Consider the following 25,074-nt stretch of genomic DNA (forward strand, 5'->3'; position numbering starts at 1 on the left):
ATGGGGGCAGGCTCCCCCCACCTCTCTCAGGGGTTCAGCCATGTTGTCCCCTGTTGTCCCCCTCCTCTTTGCAGTGCCCTTTCCCCATCACACGTGGAGACCTCTGCTCTCTTGACCCAGAGGCCAAGTTAACATTTGACCTTGCTGGGCCCTGGAACGCAGCAGAACGGCTGAAAGGCAAGAGAAGAGGCAGACGAGGAAAAGTTTACTTGTCCTAAGTACACAAAGATCTGTTTGGAAGAGGACTCTGGGGTGAGCAAGAGAAGGAAGGAAGGAAGGAAGGAAGGAAGGAAGGAAGGAAGGAAGGAGAGATCCACACAGAGGCTGGATGGCCATCTGTCGGGTATGCTTTGATTAAGAGTTCCTGCATGGCAGGGGTTGGATTGGATGGCCCTTGGGGTCTCTTCCAATGCTATGATTCTATGATTCTAGGGACTAGCAGCATGGAAGTGCTTTGCAGTCTGAAGTCTGCAAAGCGGAGCATCAGTGGGTTTGTGGCCAACCCTGAAAGCCATTGGCTTGAGGAAAGTGCATCCTTTGGGTGGAATACAAGTACCAGAATCCATTCCCAGCTGTGTTGAGGAGGATTCTGGGTACTGTAGTCCCCCCAAGAGGTCACTGTCAACATCAGAGGCTATGTAATACCAGTTACATACAATTCCCCATGGTGACCAGGTGTCTTCACCGTGAAGGAGGACAAGGCACCACAAAATGTAGGAAAATTGAAGAAAAACAGATAAAAACTCAAAATACTCATAAAAATATGAATGCATGCTTCTTAGTCATGCTGAAAATGGAGGCCATTATTGGAATTCCTCTTGGATAGAAGGTGGAAATGTAGGACATGTCCTGGAAAAGGAGGATGTCTGGTCACCCTGCAATTGTGCCACTTTTTACAGGGACAGAGCCCCGAAAGTCCCGGTTTCTCTCTCTGTCTCCCACTTTCCCTCAGCTTACTTCACTCGCTGCAGACAACATTGCTTCTAGATGGTAGAATTCAAAGACATATAGCGGTGTTAGTCTGCAATATCCGTATGCTCCAACCACTGCACTACACTGGTTCTCCCATTCCAAACCCCCAAATCCTACTGACCCAAACCCCATTGAAACTGGGAAGTCTGTGTGTATGGGGAGCAGAGAAGTGTAGGAAGGACAAGGAGAGGGGACTGGGAGTCTCTAGACAACCTTCATTCTCTGCAGAGCATGATACATACAATGTGCTTCTTCAGACCAGGCTCAGAGAGAGACCAGAGCAAAGGGGGGGGGGGAAGAGGGGGTTATTTTGATTATTTTAAAAAATGTCTCCTCCTCCGTCAACCTCCGGCCTTTTCATCCTGCTCTCGATGAAGCTTGACCTCTCTGCACAAAGCCCCCTCGGCCCCAATTTGAATCTGAAAGGGGGTCTCAGGGGAAAGAGCACTGACCTTCAACCTGTGGGTCAGCCCCTCCATCGTGGCTGTCACTGGGAGCCAGGCCACCTTCCCCTGGGAAACCCTCCAGGGAGGAGAGGAGACGGGGCTGTGGGGAAGGATGGCGCAAGGAAAGCGGGGTTTGGGGGAGAGCAATCCCACCTGGACCCCAAAACAGGGGGAGGCAGGCCTCAAGCCTTACAAGGAAGGACCGAGTCTCCCCCAAAATGACCCAGAAGACTGCACCACCAAAACTCCTGCGGAGTTGCATCTCCTTAAGAATTATCAATCAGAAATGGACTTAAATGGACTAAATAACCCAACATAGACATAAGAGAGGTCTGGCTTGGATACTGGAGAGGGCTCTTGCCTCTTGAATGCTTGTGAAGAAGAAGGAATTTCACCAAGGGAGACTTAGAAATAACATCCTAGAAGGGACCCCAAGGGTTAAGTCCAGGCCCTTTGGCCACACAACTCAAGCACTCCTGAAAGATGACCACCCAACCTCTGAAGAATGAGCATCTACCCCCCTCCAATGCAAATCTGTTCCACTGTTGAACAGCTCTTGCCTTCTTCTGAGGCTGAGAGAGTGTGATTTGGCCAAGGCCAGCCGGTCTGAGCGGGGATTCAAACCCTGGCCTCCAGAATCAGAGTCCAACGCTCCAACCATAACACCCCTCTGGCCCTCTAAAAGGAAAGATACACCCGGTCATTTATAAGTTTCAGGGAAATGGAAAATGACCAGGTAAACACCAAGGAAAAGCTATTCAAGTTGAACCTTTTCCTTACATTTAAGATGGCTCAGCTAGAATGCTGAAATCTGGACCGGCTTGTTGTTCAATAAGTTGCTGCTATTTTCAATTTGCTAACACCTCTATTCCTGAACCCCGATGGGGCCAAGTTTCCTCTTCCGTTCATGGAAGAAACCTGGTGTCTGAGCCAGAGGAGAGGCTGTTCCTTAGGGAGGATGGCTTGGGCCGAGAGATAATAATGAGGAATGGTGGTCAGACAGACAGACCATCCCCTGGGAAATGGAGAAGGACTCTCGATCAATAGATTTGTTCAAGCCGCCCGATACTGTCTGGACGAGGAAAGGAAGGAGACAGAAAAAGGGATGACACACCCAAGAAGGAGAGAAAACGAAGGGAAAAGGAAGGAAACAAGAGGAAGAACAGAGAATTAGATACTTGGGGTTCATGTGGATAAATAAACCAACTTCCTCCAGGACTGAATACCAACTTGTTGGGGTTCATGGAGATCAGGGAATGGTCAGGTAACTTGTTGGGGTTCATGAGACAGTGGGGCACAATCCCCTGGAGCAGTCAGGCTTCAAACGCCTGCCAAAATCTTTCTTAAAGGTCTTAACTTTCCTGCAGAAAGATGGCAAGCAAGATGCCAACCAAACCTGTCTGGGAAAGGCATTCAAGAGATCCTGAGGGCATCCACCAAGAAGGTCCCGTTCTCTCATGTATTTCTACCAGATGTACCTGCAAGGTTGATGGGACAGAGAGAAAGGTCTCCCCAAAAGATCTCAAAACACAACAGATTCTGAACAGTAGAATTTGCTGTTATTGTTGTGTACCTTCAAGTCATTTCCAACTTATGGTGACCCTAAGGCAAACCTATCATGGGGTTTTCTGGGGACCACAGCTGAAATAGAAGACCACAGTCCTTCAAATAACCAGGCCCTGAGCCGTGTAGTGCTTTAAAGGTCATCCCCAGCACTTTTGAATTGTGTCCAGAAATGGACTGGCAGCCAGGGAAGCTGTCGCAACAAGGGAGTTGCTGTGTGCTCCATTTTTTAGTGGTAAATACGCACACGCACAAAACGCACACATGCACACGCTCGCCTGCCCACATTTCCATCTGAAAGCCACGCCAAGCTGGGATCAGCTGCCCTTTGACACTTAGCCCCTGGTCCGGGTGACCGTGAAAAGCATCAAAGCATGTTTGGAGGAAGGAAAATTAATAGCCTTTTTGTCCAGAGGCAGTTGCTCCCGGAAGATGGATTTCTGGGGAAACAGAGGGCAAAGGGGAGGGGGGGTTGCGTTGGGACAACAGGCCCTTGTCCCCCTCCCAAATCTCCATCCAAACACCCTGCTCCTGCATTATGACTCTGTGCAGGATCCGCATGTGTGCGTGTGTACAGAAGCCAGGAGGAAGCAAAGCAACACAACTGCTCCCAAGTTTCTCCTGGATCCCAGGAGGATGCTGCAGTTAATCACTAGATATGTACATCTGTATGTACTGTATATAATATCTAAGTCTAGAAATTTTAGTCAAAACAATGACCCAAAATACCTGGGCTGACTTATCCATGGGTCAATGTAAGTACTGTACTTTAACTCATATATATATATATATATATATATATATATATATATATGAACCATCCCCTTTCTCTGAATAATGATAAAAGGCGAGAACTTTGTCTAGCCTGGGAGCACCAAAAAGAAGCATGGATCCCCTCTATCTACTCTCATCCATCTATCTACTTTAGGATGAAAATTCTGCCTGCCAGAATTTTCTACGTTCTTTGGCATTGTTTTCCTTGGCATCATCCTTTACATCCTTTGTTACATGCCCCTAAGTTTTACCCCCGACTTATCCATGGGTCATATCAAAACTCATCATTTTGGCCCCAAAACCTGCCCTCAACTTATACATGAGGTCGACGTTGAGTATATAGGGTCTATTTCTGTGTGTATATGTGTGTGTTTTGCTTTTGTGTTGTGTGCCTTATGGCAACCCCAAGGCAAACCTATCACAGGGTTTTCTTGGCAAGTTTCTTCAGATTGCCATCCTCTGAGGCTGAGCAAGTGTGACTTGCCCAGTGTCCAATAGATATATTTACCCAAGTCAGATCATGTCAAATTTTATTTGCAGCAACTGATGTAAGGAAATGAGGAAAGCGGGAACAAGAGAATAAACTGGGACATTATAAAGTGGGACAGCAGAAGAGTAATTGGGACAGTCGGACTACATGGTGTCTTAGTTGATGCTACTCAGAAGCAAGTTGAAAAGTGGGTAAAAAGGCTTATTCCCTGATCAGAGGGCACAGGGGTTGCAGTCGAAATCTAGATTTCACTCTTGCCAATGACATTGCCTGCCTTGCACCCCTCTGACCCACAAATTCCATTTATAATATTCAGATATAGAGAAGATGTACAAGTCCAGCTTCGTTAAATATGTAAAATGTCAAATATATGCAAATCTGCCCAGCAAGCAAAATATCTCGCTTCGCTGGTGCTTTTGAAAGCTGTTTGCTGGAAACAGTTTGCTTGGGCAATGTCCTCATTACTTGAGATATCATTAGAGGTTCCTAATTATTAGCTGGAATTTTATCTTCCTCCAAATCCCCGCAAGGACTTTAAAAATGAGGGCATTAAAACCGACATACTTGGCATACATTTCCTAGGGTTATATCCCCGCATCGGCCCAGTTTCTGGCAGCAAACGCAGAGGAGGGTGCAAAACCTCATCTTTCCCTGTTGGTTCAGGCAAAAACAAACTGCTGCAGCCTCTCCTACTTTGTCAGTTCTTCCTCATTAATAACTTTCCCCATCTTGACCATACTCAGATAGTTTCCATCTCTGAAAAGGTACACAAAATGCGTCAAGAGGGCAAACCAGAGCTGGAGGAGGGAAAGGCCTTCTTCCTTTAGACGCCTCCAAATCAACCTCATTGCAATAAAAGGCTGACCCAGAGGAGAACTATGGAGACCTATTTATTGATTTCCTTAATGAAGCTGTGGCCAAAACGTTCAACTCTGGCCAGCAGCTGAAGGGGCAAGACAGCATTAAAATATTTTACAGGGTCAGAGGGGTGAAAAGCCAGACAGACAGACACCAGAAAGGGAGAGACTGGTTGCAACACAATTTCCAGTGTTATTCCTAGTCTGGCCCTCAATTCGGAGCCATGAGGATTGGCACCTCACTTTGGTTTTAGCATCTTGGTGGTGTAACAGACATTTTGCACAAGGAAGGTCTCAGGTTCAGGTCCTTCCAACTCCAAGTAGGACTAAGGTGGGAAACCAAGGATGGAAATTCTTGCATCTGGGACCAAGGATGTACATTTCATCCTCATAGGCAGGGAATGACTTATTTTACCATTTTCCTCCTCAAGTTATCAAACAGTTACTTGGTTTTTGAAGACTATTCTTAGCTCAAGGCATATTCTGTACAAAACAGCTGCAAAAAGTACCAGCACCCTGGCCCAAGGGATGTTAGGAGATGCAGTCCAATGCCATTCAGAAAGGCCTATAATCCCCAAAGCAAGTGTAGACAAAACAATGATCCTATCTGCTTTATAGATGCCTGTGTTCTTTATTTGGAACCAACAGACTGGGAGCTCCCTTTCTGTTTAGGGAAAAGGACCAAAGCAGAGGAGAAATGTTGGGTTGGAGAAGAGCTCATGTTGAGAGAGGCCAGCAAGGTAGGATAGGAAATGAGTCTTGAAAAACTGAAAATTCAGAGCAGTGAGATGGGGGGAAATCCCTCCACTTTTTCCTAGTAAAAAGCCTGATGTGGGAGACATGTTTCACACATGCTTCTTGGTTTGCCTGGCAATACCTTCCTCTTATGAACTCCTTCCCTCTTTCCTCCTCCATGCCCTCTCAGCCTGACCTTCCGATCCTGATCCAGTTCCTTCGACCTTTGGCAGCAGACGGTCTTGCTTCTTTAAATTAACACTTGAAAAAAGAAGGCTGTTTTGGAGGGGGAAGTAGAGTCTAGTGGGGTTAGGAAGAAAAACAGACAGAGTTAGGGAGGGAGGAAGGTAGGGTCTGGCGTTTGGAAAACTGGCCCATTGCAGGGAGGGTCACTGGCTCTGTTGTCCGAAGCCTATCTATCAAACCTCCCACTTTCACCTTTGAACCTGCTGAGGTTGGTGGAAAAAAGGCTAGGAAGAGAGGACATTTATGGTTTCACCACCATTTTAGTCCCAGTGAGAATATTGTTATTTCTTTCCCTTTGGCTTTGATATACTGTTGTATATCAAGGCAAGTTTCCAACTCATGTTTATGGTGATATCTGGTTTATAGGGACACTATCACTGCTAAAAAAGATAAATAAATGGCTCCGAGAGCAAATCAAGCCTGAATTCTTTCTAGAGGCCAAGATTATTCCACTGAGTATTTTGGATATATCCTGAGAAGAAGGGATTCCCCAGAAAATACAATAACGCTTGGTAAAGTGGAGGGCCATAGGAAAAGAGGAAGACCTCATTGCAGTGCTTTCCTTGGCAAGATTTATTCAGAGGAGGTTTGCCTTCACTTTCCTCTGAGACAGACGGAGTTTGCAAAGAATAAGATCTGGACACTTTATGGCAGCTGGAGGAAAATTACTAAAAGTCCTCATTGCTTAATTCAAGAATAAAATTAGCAAAGAATGTCATCCCTTGGCATCAGATATCTTCCCCTCTGCTTTTTGCTTCTCAGATGAAAAAACAAGATAAATGGCTTTGCTTGCTTTGTTTAAAGGCGTCCTCCTGCGGTGATAAGAAGAACTGCATTCATCAATAGGTGTTAACCCTTTCTGAACCAGATGGTTTTACCCTCTGAGATTCCTGTTTTTGCCACAAAACCTACATGGAACATTGGCAGATGCCACAGTTAAAACAATGACCCCTTTCATATGTAGGTTTCACTGCTGACTGGGATACCATATGTTTTTGTTGCATGCCTTCAAGTCGTTTCTGACTTATGGCGACCCTAAGGAGAGCCTATCACAGGGTTTTCTTGACTCGTTCAGAGGTTTGCCATTGACTTCCCCTGAGGCTGAGAGCATGTGACTTGCCCAAGGGTCACCCAGTGGGTTTCATGGCTGAGCTGGGAATCGAACCCTGATCTCCAGAGTCATAGTCCAACACTCAAGTCACTACACCAAACTGGCTAGACAGTGTATAATGCCAGCCTTTAAAGAATTAGACTCACATACCCTTCAGCTTTGCTATGGACGAAAGCTGGGACATGGGTGCCCAGAGAGTCCTCCATCCTCCAAGATGGTCTATTCCACTGCTGAACATCTTTTAGTGTCAAGAAATTCTTCCTAATGTTTTGGAGGAACATATTTTCTCCCAATTTGGATCCACTGGTTCTCATCCTAGTCTCAGGAACAGCAGAAAACAGCCTTTCTATGTCTTCTTTGGGACATCCCTTCAAGGAGTTGAAGATGACTGTCAGCCCTTTCCATTGACTCTTCTCCAGGCTCAACATAATCAACTCCTGAAGTTGTTCCTCAAGGGGATTTTGGTTTCCAGACCTCTCATTCTCCTCACCCATTTGTAGCCCTTAGGAAATGGGGTGAACACCCAATCCAAGGGACCTATGGATCCAGGTGCTTTACTCTTTGGGGAAGGGGCAGAAGGAGGAGTCTGGACCCACATGGGAGACCTCTGCCAGGCCACCCACTCTGCCCTCCAACCTCTGGAGGGTTTGCATCAGGATCCGCAGCTGCCCAGTTTGACGTTGGCTCATCAAAGTCATTTGACTCTCCAGCTGACAGATCTGCAGAGATGCAAAGAATCATTGCAATTGCTTGTTTACGGCTGACCAGAAAGGGTACCTCAATGCATCAAGATAACATACGCTCCAATATTTCACAGAAATAAGAACTAGGACATGCGTGGCCAAGCAACAGCAGAGCGATGCCAAGTTAGTAAAGTTATTAATGAGGAAGAAGAGATGAACAGAGAGAGGCTGCAACAGATTGCTTTTCCCTGAGCTGACTGAGAAGGGCAAGACTCTGCTGCTCTTCTCCTCTCCTCTCACTCAAACTAAATGCAATCAACTTTTGCACCTTGAACTGTATGCAGCAATTGTAGTAAGCTGAGGATGAAGGGGGAAAGTGGGAAGAGGAGGGAGAGAGAAACTGGGGACACTTGTAAAGCAGTTGAAAAGGTGGGACACCAGAGGGTTAAATAAGACTGTTCCAGCCAAATCTACCACCTCATTTTTTTCTCATTTGGGAACCTTTTTGTGAAAACACAGGACTATTTTCTAAAAACACACAAATCTTTTTCCCCCTTCCTATCTCAAAAATGTTAATCCACAAAGCCCAGAAAGAGGGAAAGAGAAAGAAAGAAAGAAAGAAAGAAAGAAAGAAAGAAAGAAAGAAATCAGGCAGGCAGGCAGGCAATCAGAAAAATGTGTTAAATATTTGTTGTCTCTCACAATGGAGCAAAGACTAATTTTGAAACTGTGTGGAAGAATCAATTTTTCAGAGCTTTATGCCCTTAATACTGACCTGTGCTTCTTGCTTCTTGCGGGCATTTTGTTTTGCAAGCATCAAGGCACTGAGGTGGGTAAAAAACCAAACATCAGTTCTTGGCCAAGATGGGGCCCATGAAGTAGCCCTGGCATCCCAATCCATCCATCTAACCAACTAGCCATCCATCCCTTTATTTATATCCCATCTTTCACCCAGACAGGAGGTCAAGGCAGCTTACAAAATGCAGCAAAATTACACTAAAACACATACTGTATAAGATTAAAATGGCACTAAATAACAACAGAATTAAAACCATTTAAAAATTGCCTGTGTTTCTCCAGGACTGTGATTTTGTGATTTAGCTCTCAGGACTCAGAGGTTAGAATGGTTTTTGGGGTGGGGATGGGAGAAGGGATGAGAAAGAGTCTCCCCCATGTTACCTGTGGGCTTTGAAAAAATCCCGAGCGAGCTCCATCTCTTGCATCTCCTGGGCTCTGCTTTCTTGGCTTTGCTCCTCCAAGTCAACAAGAAGAGAATGGATCTGGTCTTTCAATTCTCTGTTCCTGGAAAGGAACCCCGAAGAAGTAAGCAATGGGACAGCTTGACTGGAGGTAGGTTCAGAACTTGAAAAATAACTTTCTGTTGGATGTGTAATAGAGAAAAACACAAAGGGGGGATACATTCCCATTTACAGAATTTTCTGCACTGAAAACCACATTTTTTGTAGAGAAAATAATGTTTTTATGAAGAAAGTTTCTCCTCCAGCTGGTAAAAACAGCACAATTATTAGAGGCAAGATGGTATTGCATCCCAGACTGGGGCAAAACTGGGTGATGCCGCTGCTTTGTTCTACTCACCGAGCCAAAGTATCACGAAGCTCCAGCCTCTGTGCTTCTGGGTCTGGAGCTGCTCCCTTTCCACTGGGAGCCTGCAATAAGCCAGATACCATTCTTCTGGAGCTGGTGACTGGTCCATACTCCTACATGAAGAGAAAATGAGGAGAAGAAAAAGAGAAAAAAGATTTACCAGACAGCACCTGTGGTTATTCTGGCTCAAGGTCCAGAGAGCTGCTTTTCCCACTACGATTTAAGGTGTACAAATAGCCCCTCTCCAATTGGAGACGCAGACCCAGGCCCTGAGACCTGGCAACTCTACCTCTGAGTCACTGCTACTACTGCTGCTGCTTTCTCCAGAGGAGATGGATTGCTCCCCACAAAGCGTGCCACGTTCTGCTTTCAGAAACTTTATCATCAGCTGGCAAGCGGCCTCTTGAGCCCGATAAGTGTATGTTTGGAGCTCCAGCCGCTGTTTCTCCTTTTCTGCCAGAGCCAACCTGGTGTTTAAGTCAGCCAAAGCGTCCTGTATTGAAGGAAAGATGGAGAATTTGGGTCAAAACAACAAAAGCTAAAACCTCAAATGAATGTTCCTTTCACACAACTTTCCAGGTTGGACAAAGACGCTCCTCTGTCATTCCATTTTCTCAGCTGCTTTTAAAATGTCCCAGGTTCTCTTTCCTCCTCCCACTTTCCTCCTTAGTCCTCAGCTTACTTCAGTTGCTGCAAGCTGAATCCAAAGTGCAAAATTAGTTTGAATTCCCTTTACAGCAACTGAAGTAAGCTGAGGACAAATGAGAATGGGAGGAGGAGAGAGAAACAGGGATGCTTTAAAGGCAGGTGAGAAAGCAGGAAGGAGGAGGAGGATTAACTAGGACTGTCCCTGCCAAACTGGAACAGTTGGGAGGATATGAAAATGACCACGGGAGCCACTTCTTGTATTGGTTCGTGTCCTGGCTTAGGCTGCAGCCTTTCCTCATCCCTTCCCATCTCCAAACCCCACTCACCCTAGCCACTTGCAACTCCTGCAGCAACTGCGCCTTCTCCATCTTGGTTGGTGCCATTTCAGAAGGAAGGGCATCATGCAGGGCCCTCTGTATCTCCGCCACTCTGGCCTCAATCCCTAAGTTGATTTCGGCTGCCACAGAACCCGGCCCAGGAGTCGGGCGGTGGGTGGGCAGCTTCAGTGAGGCCTTCTCAGTTCTCAGATGTTGGATGTAGTCTCGCAAAACTTTTCTGTCTTCATCCTCTGCCATCTCACCAGGCTGCGTGGGACTGAAAAGAGAACGGGGCTCTCAAGGATGAACATTAGGGACAACACTTGTCATCGATCATGGAACAGTCCATCTCAAAATGGCTTCATATCTCTGGGCTACAAAGGTATCAGAGGCTGTGGCATTTGTTGCTCTGGTTCTTAGATTTTAAAATAAAAATATCCAATCCATGTTTCTGCACAGTTCCAGTTTAATTTTTTTAGAAAGCACTTCCACCCGCTGCAGTGTTTTGTATAAATGACAAGGCAGGTAAAAAGAAATGCACAAATACAAGATGGGTGGCCCCTGGCTTAGTAGCAGGACATATGAAAAGTATCTTGGGGTCTTAGCAGACCACAAGCTAAACTTGAGTCAACAGTGTGATACAGCAGACAAAAGGCCAATGCAATTCTGGACTGCATCAATAGGAGAACAGCTTCCAGATCAAGAGAAATAGTAGTGTCACTCTATTGTGCTCATCTGGAATCCTTTGTTCAGTTCCAGAAGGATATGGGCAAAGGAAAGGAAAATTCTAGTCCTCATGGTTCTGGATCAAGGGCTGATATATGAGTAAGGACATAGGATGTGGACTTCTGTCATAAATACTATGAGTCACGTTAACTTAGAACAGGCCCCCATGCGCAACTCTTCATCCTGATACAATTTTGTCTCCAAGCCACATCCTCCTATTCCATTCCTAGCATATACTGATCCCTGAATCATCCCCCTTTCACTTTCGTACCTCTGCTTGGAGTGGACGTTGCATTCACCAGGCATCTCACCACCTGTGCCACGGCTTTGCAAAAAATGGCATGCTTTCTCCATTATGGCTGATCTCATAGGGTCAGGTAAGTCATTAGGTTTTCCTAAGGGGAAGAAAGGGATCAGCATTTAAGTCAAGAGGAGCACATCTCTGCAACTGATTTGGCATGGAGAGTACCAGTTAATCCTCTGCCATCCCACTTTTTCCAGCTGATTTTACAAAGTCCTGATTTTTCTCTTCTTCTCCCCCTTTCTCCCCAGCTGCAAACTGAGTCCAAAGAGCAAAGGTAGTTTGAACTCAATTAACACAATGGGAGGAGAGGAAAGGGCGCTGAATCTTGCCCTTCCCTGTCAGCTCGGGCAAAAGCAAACCGCTTGCCCATTTTCCTGATTATTAAGTTTTGTCATTTTGAGCACGCACAACCACAAGTGTCCTGGTTTTCATCTGTGAAATGTTTGAGAGTATGGAAGAGGAGGTGAGCTGAGGAGAAACATTAGCACTAAAACAGCAGACGGTTCTGGGACAGTAGTTCTGCGAAAGATAATATTCCCAAGCTCTGGTGTGCATGCAAGATAGCCTCAGAAACTCACCTGCGCCAGGCGTTTCTACATCCTTTGCTGGGACTTGTAAGCAAGGGCCTTGTTTGGCCACAGCCAGTGAAAAGAGTGCCTCATAGGCCTCCAAACAGCGTTCACTGAGAAATTTGAGAGACAGAGGGAGAAATTTGGGAGTCAGGTTCAAGAATCACTAATCCCTGTGCCCAGGTATGAAAACAGAAGGAAATTATTGTCCAATTGTGACACACACTCTTGTGGGCCAAAGGCTCCCCTGCCCATGCTTTAACCACCCCACCATGGTGCATCTCTAAAAGAAGGTCCCCAGAGAGTCTAGATTGGCTTTGCTGTGGCAGAATGACTCCTCCCCAACATCAGAAACCTTCAGCAGAGACCTAAGTGGCATCCGCTCCTCACCTGTACTGCACAGCCAAGCACAAGGCAGTGTTGTCGGACTCACTGAGGTCCAGCAGCATGCTAATGCCCTCTGTGTCACTCTTGGTCTCCTGAAAAGTGGCCAGGAGAAGATGGTTGAGCCCTTGGAGTGTCTCGATGGTTCTAAGGGGGAAGGCAGGCATCCTTTTCATTGTAACAACAACAGGAGTAGGAGTAATAACAACCACCACTACAGCATAGTTAAAATTATTGTTATTATTCTCATCCTATCTGCTTTCATCACTGTTTAGCTTTGAAAACCATGCATAAAAACCTGAAATCCAATGGCATGCATAATCCTGACTTTAACTAAAACTAAGCCAGTTAACTTGAGTTAATAACAACTATTGAATCATATCTAGTTGTTATTATTATTATTATTATTATTATTATTATTTAATAGATCCATTAACTCAAGTTGAACCAATCACAAGCAGAATGGCAGATGTCCCATGACTTACCTGTGGAGTTGGTCCTTTTGAGGCCCCCAGGGGTCTTTGCTGTGGGTCTCTGCTGGTGGAAGGACTTTTGGGGAGAAATTGCCAGGGGTGGGGAGGACGTTGGTGGCATCTTGGACACAGCGGAGGAACTTCTGGGCCACAATTGCCACCGGATCCTGCAAGAGGTGTGCAAGATTTATGGCAACCGACATGAGTAGCAAGGACAGTGTCTTCCATCTCAGTGCGGCTGTGAATCCATTCTGGGTTGCAGTATGAACTTTCCAAGAACAATCCACAGGGCTGAACCTTATGACCCGCTCAAACAGCTTCAATATTTTGGAGAGCAAATATACAATGTGACCTCCTCATTCGCCGGGGTTAAGGGCTCAAGATAAACCACAATAAAAAATATCACTCCTTTTTTTTACCTGAGAGAACACCAATACAGCGAAGGGCATTTCAGATTCTCATGCAGAGAGCTCTAGTGCCTCCCCAAATAACAAATCCCAGAATTTCCCAGGAGATAGCCATGGCAGTTCAAATGGAATCATAGCCCTTGTCTATTCTTCTCCATTAATAACTGCAGAAATAAAGCTGTTTGCCCCCACTTGGACTGTCATAGCTCCATTCTGTGGAATCTTTGGATTTGTAGTTTGGTGAAGTATTAATGCTGACCCATCAGAGAGCCCTTGTGCCCCACCAAACTACAGATCCCTGGAGGCAGCTGTGACAGTTAAAGTGTCAAACTGTTTTACTTGTGCAGTGCAGAAGTCTGACGTTCTTTGTCCACACATATCCTGTTTTTTCATGAGTGAAATATTGGAGGGTACGCAGGAGGATCACGTCCCAAGAACTTACAGGCAGACGAATGAGTCCAAAGTCCCCCTGAAATCCCCACGGATCCCGTTCGCAGAGGGGGCTGGAGGCTCCGCTCTGGAGGGTCTCCACTCTGGAGAGGGTGTTTTGCAGGTCCTTGACCTGGACGGAGACACAGAAACCACATGTGAGAACTCTATCATTCTGTACAGTTATGTTTCTTCCCATCTTGGTCTTACCTTTCTCTGCAATTTGTCTCTTTCCTCCTGGTAAGCATGGAGAGTCTCTTTGGACTGGCTCAGCTCCTCGTTCCGGCTTCCTAGTTCTCCCCGAAGGGCTGCGTTCCTCTCCTCATATAGGGCAATTTCTTGCTCATAGATACTCGTGTCTCCCGACAGGAACCCCAAATCAGACCCCATAGGATCATCGTCTGGTTGCAGATACAGCTCTTTGAAACTTCTGTCGAATTTCTTTAAACTTTCTTCAAAACTCTGGATATTTTTTTTTAAAAGATGCCAAAAAGAATAAAAACATAAACCAAAATAAAAGTGGCTCATTATCTAAACAGCTAGCCTTCTGAACCAAATAAAATTCAGACTTGAAGCCAATAAGTTGATTGTTTAAGTTTTGGGGCCTCCACCTGCCAGAAATTGGGAGATGTGTCCATATTTTTCAGATCTCAGAGGTTCCTCTCAGCCTAGGAGAAGAAAAGAAGGGAGGGTGCACTGGAAGACCTCCCATTTGGGACAAGAATTTGACCCACCTCAGCCACATGGATGGGCCCCTCCATTTTAGTTTCAGTGCTGGGGATGCGGCTCCGATGGGTGACAACGGTATTCTCAAGGGATGTGACCGCCTGGTGCACAGCAAGAAAGAGATCAGGATTGCCTGTAACACGGAGGGATCAGAAGGATGGAGAGGAAGAGAATCAGAGCCTGGAAAGCTACTTTTGGGGAACTAAAATGCCCCAAATACCTTATTGCCCTTGACAAAGAAAGATAATCAACTGCCCCTCCAAGGAATGAGAAGCGGACATCATTTATTTGTTTTTTTGCCACAGGTGGCAAAATGTCTCAGGACAGCCCTGGCAGATTAGGGAATGAGCTTCTGTCAAAAAGTGGGTAAATATTTTTGGGCTACTACCACCACCAGAGAGCCAGCGAGAGGCAGGTGTGACACCAGATAAGATGCAGACTCAGAATTCATACCTTCACCCGGATGTGAGGAAGAAGGAGGGATTGCTGCCATGCTCGGAAATGGCACTGGGTACCGTGGAAGGCTCGCCGTGTATTCGGAGCAGAGGTCGAAAAACTCTTCTTCCTCCCTGCCAGCAAAGAGGATGTTAAGAGGACAAGGTTCAGCCTTCTGCTGTTTGGGATTTGGACTCTGTTGTCTCTTCCCATACCCTTCAACTCTCCTGGTTTCAGCAGGGAAAAGCACCGGTTAATCCTCTGCCATCCTACTTCCTCAACTGTTTTTTAAAATGTCCTGATTTCCCTTCCCTCCTTCTGCTTTACTCCTTCATCTTTGGCGTACTTCAGATGCTACAAACAAAATGCAAAAGCCAAGAAAGAGAGGAGAGGAGTAGAGTCTTGCCTTTTCCACTAGGTTCATCAGTGAGAATCTGCTTTTCTCCTCCCTATTTTCAGACTTTTCTAAACTCGGGGTTTAAATTCCAGGGTTCCTCTGCTTAAAATAGTAGTTTTGTGCATTATCTATTAAAACCTTTTGCCCTCTTGTTGCCTCCCCATAGCCTCTTGACCACCATGGCTCAGCTAGATGTGTCCCCTTTCTCTCTGTGAGATGTGGTGAGTATGCATTCCTGTTGTACTCTTATTCTGCACAATCTAGATTCAATCTGGCACTGTATCTTCCCTGCAATCCCGAATCCCCACAGTCCTGTGAGATCTATGGAACTGGAGGGGGAAGGATTACCTGTTTTTCCTCTGTTGCAGATGTTCGATTTGGCCGTGGAGGTGGGTGATGGTGACCATCAACTCCGTGATGTGTTCCTCATAGCGCAGGATTGTCTGTTCATCTGGCAGCACCTTCTCTGGCAACCCCTCATCTTGGGGCTCTGGGTCTCCCTGGGTATTGGAAATCAGAAAAAAGTTGGCAGGGACTGAGAGTGCATCTACACCGTAGCAATAATGCATTTTGACACCACTTTTAAGTGCTCTAGTTCCATCCCATGGAATCCTGAGTTTTGTTGTTTGACAAGGTTCTTAACCATCTCTGCCCTGACCCAGGTTAGCCCACTTGCCTTCGCTGGCTCCCTCTTGTTTGGACCACTGACCAGTGTCCCAATTCTATTTTTCTGAAATGCAATTAAAATAGGGAGGCAGTTTGCTCCTTGCTCAAGGAAGGGAGGAAGCCTTCCTGTTTTCCATCAGCAACAATAGGTTGTTTGTTCCTGAACTCCAACTCCTTGGCTAGTATATCTAGAGGTCTGAGACCTAGTCAGGAGAGAATTGGGAAGAGATAGAGAAAATACAAAAGCCACAATCCCATTAGGGTTGCCACCAGATCTCATGGCCTGGCCCTGAGTCCAGTTTTCATGGGCCATCTCCAAGTGTGAGACAAGGGTACAAATTCTCCCATTTTGTTGGGATCAACTCCGGCAAGAGGAAAGCAAAGTTTGCAACTTGCAAAGACTCTCAGACAGATCTACATACCATACATACTCGACTATAAGTCGGCCTCATATATAAGTTGGGGGCAAGTTTTGGGGCCAAAATTATGGATTTTGACATGACCTGTGGATATGTCGAGGATAAAATGCAGGGGCATATAGCAAAGGATTTAAAGGATGAAGCAAAGCAAAACAACGTCAAAGAACTTATAAAATCTCAGCAGACATAACTCTTTATGCTTACTCTTAAGACTGGGATGGATGGCAGAGTAGCGGGGTCAGGGCTTCACATACTATAGTCTTGCTTTTCATCAGGAGATGGCTCTTTCTTTTAAATAAGAGTTAAGATACAGAATTTACCCATAGATAAGTCGAGTCAGGTTTTTTGGATCAATTTCTTTCCCAATTATTGCGGTGCCAGGGCTCACCCTCCGCTCTGCTCTGCAACTATCTGTCAAGGAGATTAGATTAACCTGGAATACTGTGTCCGGTTCCAGACACCAGAAGGATATGGACAATTGTGAAAGGTCAGGCTTACCTTCTCCATTCCGCCTTCTGCGCTTTCTCAACCGGGCGGCAACCAAGTGGGGCTTAAACGGTCCACTTTGGCAATGGCAGCAAGGGCTGAGGTCCTTTGACGGATGGAGCCTGGCGGTCTTCTTCCTGTTTGTTCCCCAACGTCCAGCCAGGTTTCCTGTCCGCAGGGAGAGGAAGAGGAAAGCGCTGTGCTTTGCAAAGGATGACATCCCATGATCCACATCACTTTAACTCCTGGAAAACTGGAGAAAACTCTGGGGGGGAAACCAAGAAAGGGAGCAAAAGCGAGAGGCAAAAAAGAATATGAACCAGATTTCTTTTAAGTTTTGACATATTAGAGTTTAATCTGTTTTTCCAGTTTTTAAAACAATACAAGTATATATATATCTTTGTTAAGAAAATGAAGAAGCCAGTGAAGTTTCAAGAGCTTGCGACATGGATTTTTTGTGCATTTTGGTCAGCCCCATAAAGGCATCACTGTTCTGTGGGTTTTGGATGCTACTGTACTTTGCAATTATCCCTGGATAGGTTTAGTTAATAAAGTGGGTTGCATTTCTGGACATGATTTCGTTCTTGAACAGAAAAACTGGAACCAGAAATAACAAGGAAAGAAACAAGGAGAGGGCTTGCATCTACGTTTAAAACAAAGGCTGCTGCCACACTGCAGAATTAATGCAGTTCAGAGCTGCTTTAACTGCCATGGCTCCATGCTATGGACACCTGGGATTTGTAGCTTGCTGTGGCTCCAGGGCTCTCAGACAGAGAAGGATGAATATCTTGCAAAACTACACTTCCCAGAATGCAAATGCATTGGACATATGGCAGTTAAAGCGGTATCAAATTGCATTTTGTGTTACAATGTAGATTCAGCCATTTGGGGTGGCAAGGAAACTTCAAATCCCAGAAGCCCTTGCGAGGGACGGAGGGGGCGGGGCAAGAGAGGGTTTCCTTTTCTGTCCCAGACACTTCCGGCTGTGTTTGCCAAAAGCCTTTGCAGCTCCAGGGTTGCTCTGTGTTTGTTTGCAAATTGCAAAGGGACCCCGGATTCGCACCCAGAGCCGGAGGTGAGACTGAGGTTTGACCAGGGAAATGGGGGAGGAAAGGACGAAGGGGCAAGGAAAGAATGGCTTGTTCATCAGCCCAAAGGAGCAGCCTTTTCAGGGATAGTGCAAATGGAGGAATTGCTTTGCAGGCTGCAGGTTTCTTTTCTCCCAGTTTTCTTTCTTTCCTGACTTGTCTCCCAGCTAATTTGGGTTTTCATTTGGGTGTCTTCCCCCCGTTTCCCTTTCAAATAATGCGAACCTTGATATCTCTCCCTGGCTGCAAAGATCTCTTGCAAGGAAATCACGTTAAGCCCTTGAGAATGTTAAAAACAGGGAAATGTCATTTATACCAGGTAATCCTTAAAGCCAGAGTTAACGCATGCGCATGCACCAGCTACATGCAACCACATTTTCAATTCCCTCCACAGCTTGGAAAATGAGAAGAGCAATTTTTGCCAGAGAGAGAGGTGATTCTGAATGCAGCAGATGAACTCTTGCAAGGGTTTCAGGTTGCAGCCAAGGCCTTGCAAAGCTCACCTGGCTGAAGAAATAAGTATGGAAAGCATAGTGGCACCAAAGGTCTGCATTTGCCCAGCTCCCAATGCCAAGGCTGCTAAAAAGCCTCCAACCAGACAGTGGATGAGAAGAGCAGGGGTCAAAATGCTTTGTAAAAGGGTGCTTCTTTGTCAGAGGCTTTAATTTACTGGGACTTCAGGAGTGATGAGGCCCCTCCAGATGTTGGACTGCATCTCCCATCATTCCTTGCCACAAGCTATTAGGGCTGATGGGCATTGTATTCCAACTACATCTGGAGGGCTGCGTGATTCCCTCACTTTCATAATAGGATCCAGGCTAGAGAGTGACTACAGCTGGTTTGCTTTCTCTCCTCTCCCCAAAGGGCAGACTCAAACCTGGATTCGAACACGGAGCCTGGCGCTCTGATGGACACCTCAGAGCCCAGCAGTGCCACGGAGGAAGAGGAGGAGAAGGCAGCGGCAGAGGAGCAGCGGCCCCGGACACGCTCCAACCCTGAAGGGGCCGAGGACCGGACCCTGAGTGCCCAGGGGAGCGTGGGGAGCCGGAGCGAAGGGGAGGGAGAGGCGGCCAGCACCGGCGACAGCCCCCAAAGCGCCAATGCCCCGGCTGCCAACGGCAAGGTCTGGCCGCCCCCTGTGCCCCCCGTGGAGTTCCAGGTCAAAACGCCACGGGTGAACTGTGCCGAGAAAGTGGTGAGCAGGGGCTAAAGGGGCACAGAATGCTGGTTTTCACCCACAAAGCCCTACATGAAGGGGTCTGGCTTCTCTGAAGGACCACATTCTCCCATAGGTGCCATGGGTTTGGAGATCTGACTCATGAGGTTCTCGTGACCAGATTTGTCCAGCCTTCCTCTGAGGCTGAGAGAGAGAGACCTGTAGTCCCCAAATGTCCTTGTTGAACTTCTCCTCTTTTCTGTCTTTAGATTATTTGCTTGGATCTGTCGGAAGAAATGTCCCACCCGAAACTGGAGTCATTCAACGGGTGAGTCGGTTTCCCTTCCGAAATGGGAAATATGGTGTCCCAAAGCTATGGGGTTTTTTTAACATATAGATTTACTTTTTCTCTTTCTTCATTCCTTCCAAAGCTCCAAAACCAACGCTTTGAACATCTCCCAAAAAATGATTGAAATGTTCGTCCGGACCAAACACAAGATTGATAAAAGCCATGAGTTTGCCTTGGTTGTAGTCAACAACGACGTGACTTGGGTGCGTCCGGCGTGTGGCCATCTATCAATTGACTATTAATTCCCATCCTTTGCTTTCAGTCTTAAAACAATCTTGGTTGCTCACAGCAAGCTTGATGGCTGCAGAGTTTGGAAAAGTTACTTTTTTGGAGGGGTGGATTCTGTTGGTTTTTCTGTGCCTTCGGACTTGATTTGAAAAGTCCCAGATTTTAGTTTTGGCTTTATACTGGGCTACAATAAACCAACCTGCAGAGCTGGTATAAAAAAAGTCTCTGATTGTACCTGGGAGCTGAGAAAATATATTCCAGGTGAACAAAATGTGTGTGGATCTCCAGAATAGAATCAGAGAAGGAACAAAATTTGGGACTTTCTGATCTTTTTAGCAAGATTTGGAGATTTGCCATTGCCTTCCTGGAAGGCTGAGAGAGTGTGACTTGCCCAAGATCACCCACTAGGTTTCTGTGGCTAAATTCGAACAATTCATTTCTTCAGAGGTACCAAAAAAGTAACTTAAGGATTGTTTAGCCAGGAGAAATGAGCCAGAAATGGAAATAGGTAACGAAGTCCTCTCTCTTTTCTTCTCTCTCTCAGCTTTCGGGATTCACCTCGGACCCCAGAGAAGTTTGCAGCTGTTTGTATGACTTGGAAACAGTGGTCTGCAAATCGTTCAGTATCCTTCATTTTGCCTTCAGACAAAACTGGGAAAGAGCGGGATTTTAATCTGGCCTCAGCGCTTGGTATTTAAGGTGGGATGTATGGGAAAATGCTTGAATTGTGTGGCAGTGGATCTTAACTCTTCTCTCTCAGATCTGGAAGGGCTTTTCAACCTCATGTAAGCAAGTCTGCTTTTTCTCCTTTTATGCAGCGGTTGTTTTGGGAACGTGTTAGAAAGAAAAGATCTGCCTCCTAATTATATCCAGTTGGGAGGGATAATAGTGCATAAACCTCATCTTTAACTGCCTCCGAGGCCCCTTTGGAGGCTTTTAAACAGAAGTGGGATGGCTGTCTCTGGGTTCCAGGAGTGGCCAAAGAGGGTCGGAGTAGATGACCATTGGGGACCCAGCCACATTTATGGATTTCCGATGCTACCTTGCAGCATTGATCAGCTTGGCCAAGAGTAACCCAAAAGGACTCTGTCATCCCTCTGACATCCTTTTATAACTGGAACAACGCTTGGAAAAGTTACATTTTTCCAGTGATAGGTCACAGAATTCCCCCAGCCAATTGCAGTCCAAAAAAGGTAACTTTTTCCAAGCTCTGAAGGGAGATGCCAGACGTTTGCATTCGGGTTGTTTTCATACAAAAGCAAGGACTTACTAATTCAGAGATGGGGAATCATTCACCCAGCCTTCCAGAAGGTTGTTAAACTTCTGTACCCAGCAGCCTCTAGTCAGTGGTGAAGAATGCTGGGATCTGTACTCCAGCATCCTGAAGGATGCATGGTTGCCATCCATGAGTTGTGTGTGTATGTCTATACCTTCAGATTGTGAATTTCACCGAGTGTTTTTTAGGCAAGGGATACTCAGAGGTGGTTTTGCCAATTCCTTCCTCTGAAACAGAGCCCACAGCACCTGGTATTCCCTTGTGGCCTCCCATCCAAGTCCTAACCAGGGCTGGCTCTATTAAATTTCCAAGATTGGAGCTGATCTGGTGTCTTCAGCGTATTTACATTGATGAAACTCCCTCTTCCTCTCCAATACAGACAGCAGAAGACAGAGCTGCCCGTGACAGACAATGTCCAAACTATTCCACCGCCTTACGTGGTTAGGACCATCTTGGTCTACAGCCGCCCTGCGTGCCAGCCGCCTGTGGCCATTACAGATCAGATGAAGGTGTGTCCCTCTTCTAATGTCGCCCTGCTCCCTCATCCGTCTGAAGGGGCTTCTTTTAATAGCAAGCGGACCTCAACCCCAGCTTCAGTGTAAACATTTATATCTCTGGGTAGCCCTTGTGTGTGTCTGTGTATTAATATTAAATGAGTGTCTTCGAGAGCCAGAGTGGTGTTGTGGTTTGAACGTTGGACTAGGATTCTGGAGACCGGGGTTTGAATCCCTGCTCAACCATGGAAACCCACTGGGTGATCTTGGGGAAGTGCTACTCTCTCAGCCTCAGAGGAAGGCAAAGGAAACTGCCTCTGAACAAAGCTTGCCAGGAAAATCCCACGATAGTGTCGGCATACATCAGAAACGATCCATGGGGTTTCTTTGCCCATTGTCACAACTATAAAAGCATAAAGGCAAAGGGTAGTGTGAACATGTTGTAAAATAATACCTTTTCCAAATATGCTGGGGAGGAGGGTGGCTGGGTGTGTACTCTGTGTTTTTACTCACAGGTAACTTTTCTCAGCTTCTTTCGAGCCAGCATTAACCGTTCCTTCCTCCCTTGGCCCAGAAAATGCTGCAGTGCCCTTACTACTTCTTCGACGTGCTCTACCTCCACAATGGCATCGAAGAGAAAGAGGAGGAAACCAGCTGGAAGGTAAAACCCCACAAGGCCAGGCGGATATGATGCAGGGGTGGGGGAAGCCTGGCATTTTTGTGGTGCCTCCTTGTCTTTAGGGGAGATGGGCCATGCTGGCAGGCTTTCGTTCTCTTTCTTTGCTTCTGCAGTGTATAGCCTTAGGATGTCCGTCTTCCATCTGGGGTATACCCACGCCTAGAGGCTTTAGCCAGCCATGGGGATTTGGATTGCTAGCTAGGAATAGTCATGGAGTCAGAGTTGGAAGAGACCCCAAGGGCCCTTGGTTTGTGTTCCAGTCTCCGAAGCAGCAGAAAACAAGCTGGCTCCTCCTTCTGCATGGCATCCGTAATCTGGGTAGAATTAGTTGTAGAGGGACCCTTGGCCATTAAGCAAAAGCTGAACTCCATATCAGTGAAAGAGCTGGGAATCTTTGCTGCTTTATCATTGACCCTCAATGAAGCTTATGTTATTGTCAGATGTAGTGTTTGGCACCAAAAGAACTCTTGGGGAGGCTGCTCAGGTGCATCCCAGAACATGGCTTTATGATTTTGTGTGTGAATATAATACATACACATACACACCCCTCTTGCACCGGGTCTTGGCCTCTGACTCGTCTTCCTTCCCCTCCAGGAGACCTTTGCCTTCTTCAGCAACCTGGATACCAAAGGCACCAATTACAAGTACGAGGTGTCCCTCACCGGCCCGGCTGTGGAGCTACACAATTGCATGGCCAAACTCCTGGCCCACCCTCTCCAGAGGCCCTTCCAGACTCACGCATCCTACAGCATGTTGGAAGAGGAGGAGGCACCCGAAATCGAAGCCGTGGTCTGAGCGAGCACAAGCCAAGGACGGAGCTCCTCCGACCGGGGGCCTCTCCTTGCAGGAAGGGGGCTTTTGCCCGTATCCGGGGCCTCTGTGTGTCTTTGTATGTGTTGTTGGGGACTTTTGTGTATGTGTGTATATAGATATACAATCTCTTCCCATCTGTTCATTCATCCTATACAATTGTAGCCCTTTGATTCCAGGTTAAATTGCAGTTGTTGGCGTTGTCTGGAGTTTGCTGAGGCTAACTAGAACTGGGAATCCCCTGCAAATTCCAGGATGGAACCATGGCGCTAGGATTGAGAGCCCCAAGTCTCACCACGAAGGAAGCCGCAGGATACTCTCCGCAAGTGTCGGGTTGTGACCCCCCCTCACCCTGGCCCTCTGGGACAATGGGCTTTGTAGTCCCAGGGATAGTTGCCAGCCATCATGGCTAGCAGAAGCCAGATTTTCCATGACGCCTGAAGTGGAGACAACAAGGACTGCATTCTTTGACATTAAAACTCTGTTTCTTAAAAGATGTTTTGTGATTATTATTTTTTGTGCTCCTGCCAGTTGGGCAAATGCAAGAAGGCCTGCATCCACACTGCAGGAATAACCCGGTTTGGCACCACTTTAACTCTTTTCTGGCTCAAGGCTCCACTCTGGGCCCACAGCGAACTCCAACTCCCAGAATTCCATAGCCTTGAGCCAGGGCAGTTAAAGCGCTGCCAAACCAGGTTATTCCTCCAGTGTGGATGCAACCAAAGCCACCTCTTATGGCTGCCATGGTCCTGCCTTTTGAGGAGAGCCAGGCTTGCATCCCCACTGGAGAAATAATCCACTTTGAGACTGTCTTAACTGCCTTGGTTCAGTGCCAACGAACTGTGGGAACTCTAGTTTTGTGAGGCATTGAGCCTTCTCTGCCTGAGGTAGCTCTGGGCCCACAATAAACTACAATTCCCAGGGTTCCCTAGGACTGAGCCAAGGCAGCGAAAGCGCTCTCAAATGATTTCCCCAGCAGGGTTTTGTGGCTGGAGGCCTGTCAATCAACAGCTCCTTCGAGCCAATAGAAACTGTAGGCGGGACCAAGGGCAGAGGGGGCGGGAACGTTTCTTGTTTTTTTTACTTACTAGCGCCTCCTCCTCTTCTCACTGGCTGGCTGGGCAGTCAATCAAGGGCGCAGCGCTGCTCTCAGCCAATGGGACGTCGGGACGAGGCTGAGGAGGGAAAGTTCGAACACTAGGAACAAGATGGCGGCGGCGGAACTGAGGCGGCTGTCAGGGACTTCGGTGTCCTAGGCCAGGCCGCCTCCACCTCCGCCTCCGCTCTGGAAGAGGCTCCCGGCGGCCTCAAAGCGGGGCCTCTTCGGCCAACAGCCTCCCTCTCCGCCGCTGGCGATACACTGATGAGGGAGCCCGCTGGGCATGGTGGGAGGAGTGCGCATGCGCGGCCGGTGTGAGCATGCGCAGAGGCGCCGTGGCGGTGGCAGCTCCTCGCTCGCCCTCTAGTGGCAGGATGCAGCCAAGCAGCCTCCAGCGCGCCTCCTGGCTTTGCCAGGCTCTGCGCTCAGAGGAAGACACGTGAGTGAGTGAACGTGGGAACGCCGCTGGACCCGTGCACTGAGCCTCCCCGCGCGGGGTCCGAGCCTTGGGCGCCTCTCCCTCCTCCGCCCTTTGTATCGAAGCCATGGAATACGTGTTAGACTCTGTTGTAGCTAATTGTTTGTTTGTTTTTATGCCGCCTTTCTCCAGAAAAGGAGACCCAGGGCGGCTCACAATATAAAAAGGCATTGAAAACAATTGAAATAGCCTCATTAAAGCGGCACAAAGTTACAATTTCACAGTTAAGAAATCATCCAAAAAAGTTTAAATAACCCCCCCAGCCCCCCCCCAATAAGACCAGGATCTTAATAATAATAATAATAATAATAATAATAATAAATTGTCCTCTGCATGTTAATTGTAAAGATTTTAAACGGGTTTTGTATGCGAGGCGCCTGGGGTCCCTTTCTGGGAGAAAGGCGGCATAGAAATGAAATAATCAAGATAATGATGATAATAATAATAATAATAAACTTGCCTTGATCTCCTTCCTCCTCCGACTAAGACTGAGGTGGCTCACAGGAACACGATCCAATGCGTAAGAACATAAGAATATGCCATGGCCCC

General features: G+C 46.9%; 2 protein-coding genes across 4 annotated transcripts; one reads left to right on the forward strand and one right to left on the reverse strand.

The window, feature by feature from the left end:
* Positions 1–3: 3 nt before the first annotated feature.
* Positions 4–24,281, reverse strand: USHBP1 (USH1 protein network component harmonin binding protein 1). 2 transcript variants are annotated; one of them, XM_089535397.1, is made up of 17 exons: positions 24,037–24,281; positions 16,881–17,133; positions 15,646–15,797; positions 14,919–15,034; positions 14,474–14,598; positions 13,950–14,201; positions 13,753–13,872; positions 12,916–13,070; positions 12,437–12,577; positions 12,056–12,159; positions 11,445–11,568; positions 10,457–10,724; positions 9,772–9,975; positions 9,474–9,595; positions 9,057–9,179; positions 8,653–8,701; positions 4–170 (listed from the first exon to the last, which is right to left on the reverse strand). In XM_089535397.1, exons 2-17 carry the CDS (start codon positions 16,887–16,889, stop codon positions 129–131), a joined length of 2,106 nt encoding a protein of 701 aa, XP_089391523.1. In that variant the 5' UTR covers positions 16,890–17,133; positions 24,037–24,281; the 3' UTR covers positions 4–128. The 2 variants fall into 2 exon arrangements, with proteins under 2 accessions (XP_089391523.1, XP_089391522.1); XM_089535396.1 differs by lacking the exon at positions 4–170 and adding an exon at positions 4,311–7,913.
* Positions 17,845–23,509, forward strand: BABAM1 (BRISC and BRCA1 A complex member 1). Of its 2 annotated transcripts, none has more exons than XM_089535395.1 (9): positions 17,845–17,943; positions 18,826–19,151; positions 19,382–19,440; positions 19,544–19,664; positions 20,234–20,312; positions 20,450–20,474; positions 21,345–21,474; positions 22,034–22,120; positions 22,733–23,509. In XM_089535395.1, the coding sequence occupies exons 2-9, from the start codon at positions 18,864–18,866 to the stop codon at positions 22,931–22,933; spliced, it is 990 nt and encodes a 329-aa protein (XP_089391521.1). In that variant the 5' UTR covers positions 17,845–17,943; positions 18,826–18,863; the 3' UTR covers positions 22,934–23,509. The 2 variants fall into 2 exon arrangements, with proteins under 2 accessions (XP_089391521.1, XP_089391520.1); XM_089535394.1 differs by having other exon boundaries at positions 18,821–19,151; positions 22,733–23,508.
* Positions 24,282–25,074: the final 793 nt, after the last annotated feature.

The sequence above is a fragment of the Sceloporus occidentalis genome, unplaced genomic scaffold, assembly GCF_023333645.1.
Source record: "Sceloporus occidentalis isolate IW3139 unplaced genomic scaffold, rSceOcc1.0.p SCAF_8, whole genome shotgun sequence".
Taxonomy (NCBI): Eukaryota; Metazoa; Chordata; class Lepidosauria; order Squamata; family Phrynosomatidae; genus Sceloporus; species Sceloporus occidentalis.

Bases quoted from the DNA above. Each gene is read 5' to 3' on its own strand.
- USHBP1 (XM_089535396.1), bottom strand. The intron at 12,578-12,915 runs GTAAGTCATGGG...CTTCCCCCTTAG, and splicing joins CAAAAGGACCAACTCCACAG to AACCATCGAGACACTCCAAG. The intron at 11,569-12,055 runs GTGAGTTTCTGA...TCTTCCCCTTAG, and splicing joins TGTAGAAACGCCTGGCGCAG to GAAAACCTAATGACTTACCT.
- BABAM1 (XM_089535395.1), top strand. From the start codon at position 18,864: ATGGACACCTCAGAGCCCAGCAGTGCCACGGAGGAAGAGGAGGAGAAG. The intron at 19,152-19,381 runs GTGAGCAGGGGC...TTCTGTCTTTAG, and splicing joins TGAACTGTGCCGAGAAAGTG to ATTATTTGCTTGGATCTGTC. The intron at 20,475-21,344 runs GTAAGCAAGTCT...TCTCCAATACAG, and splicing joins GAAGGGCTTTTCAACCTCAT to ACAGCAGAAGACAGAGCTGC.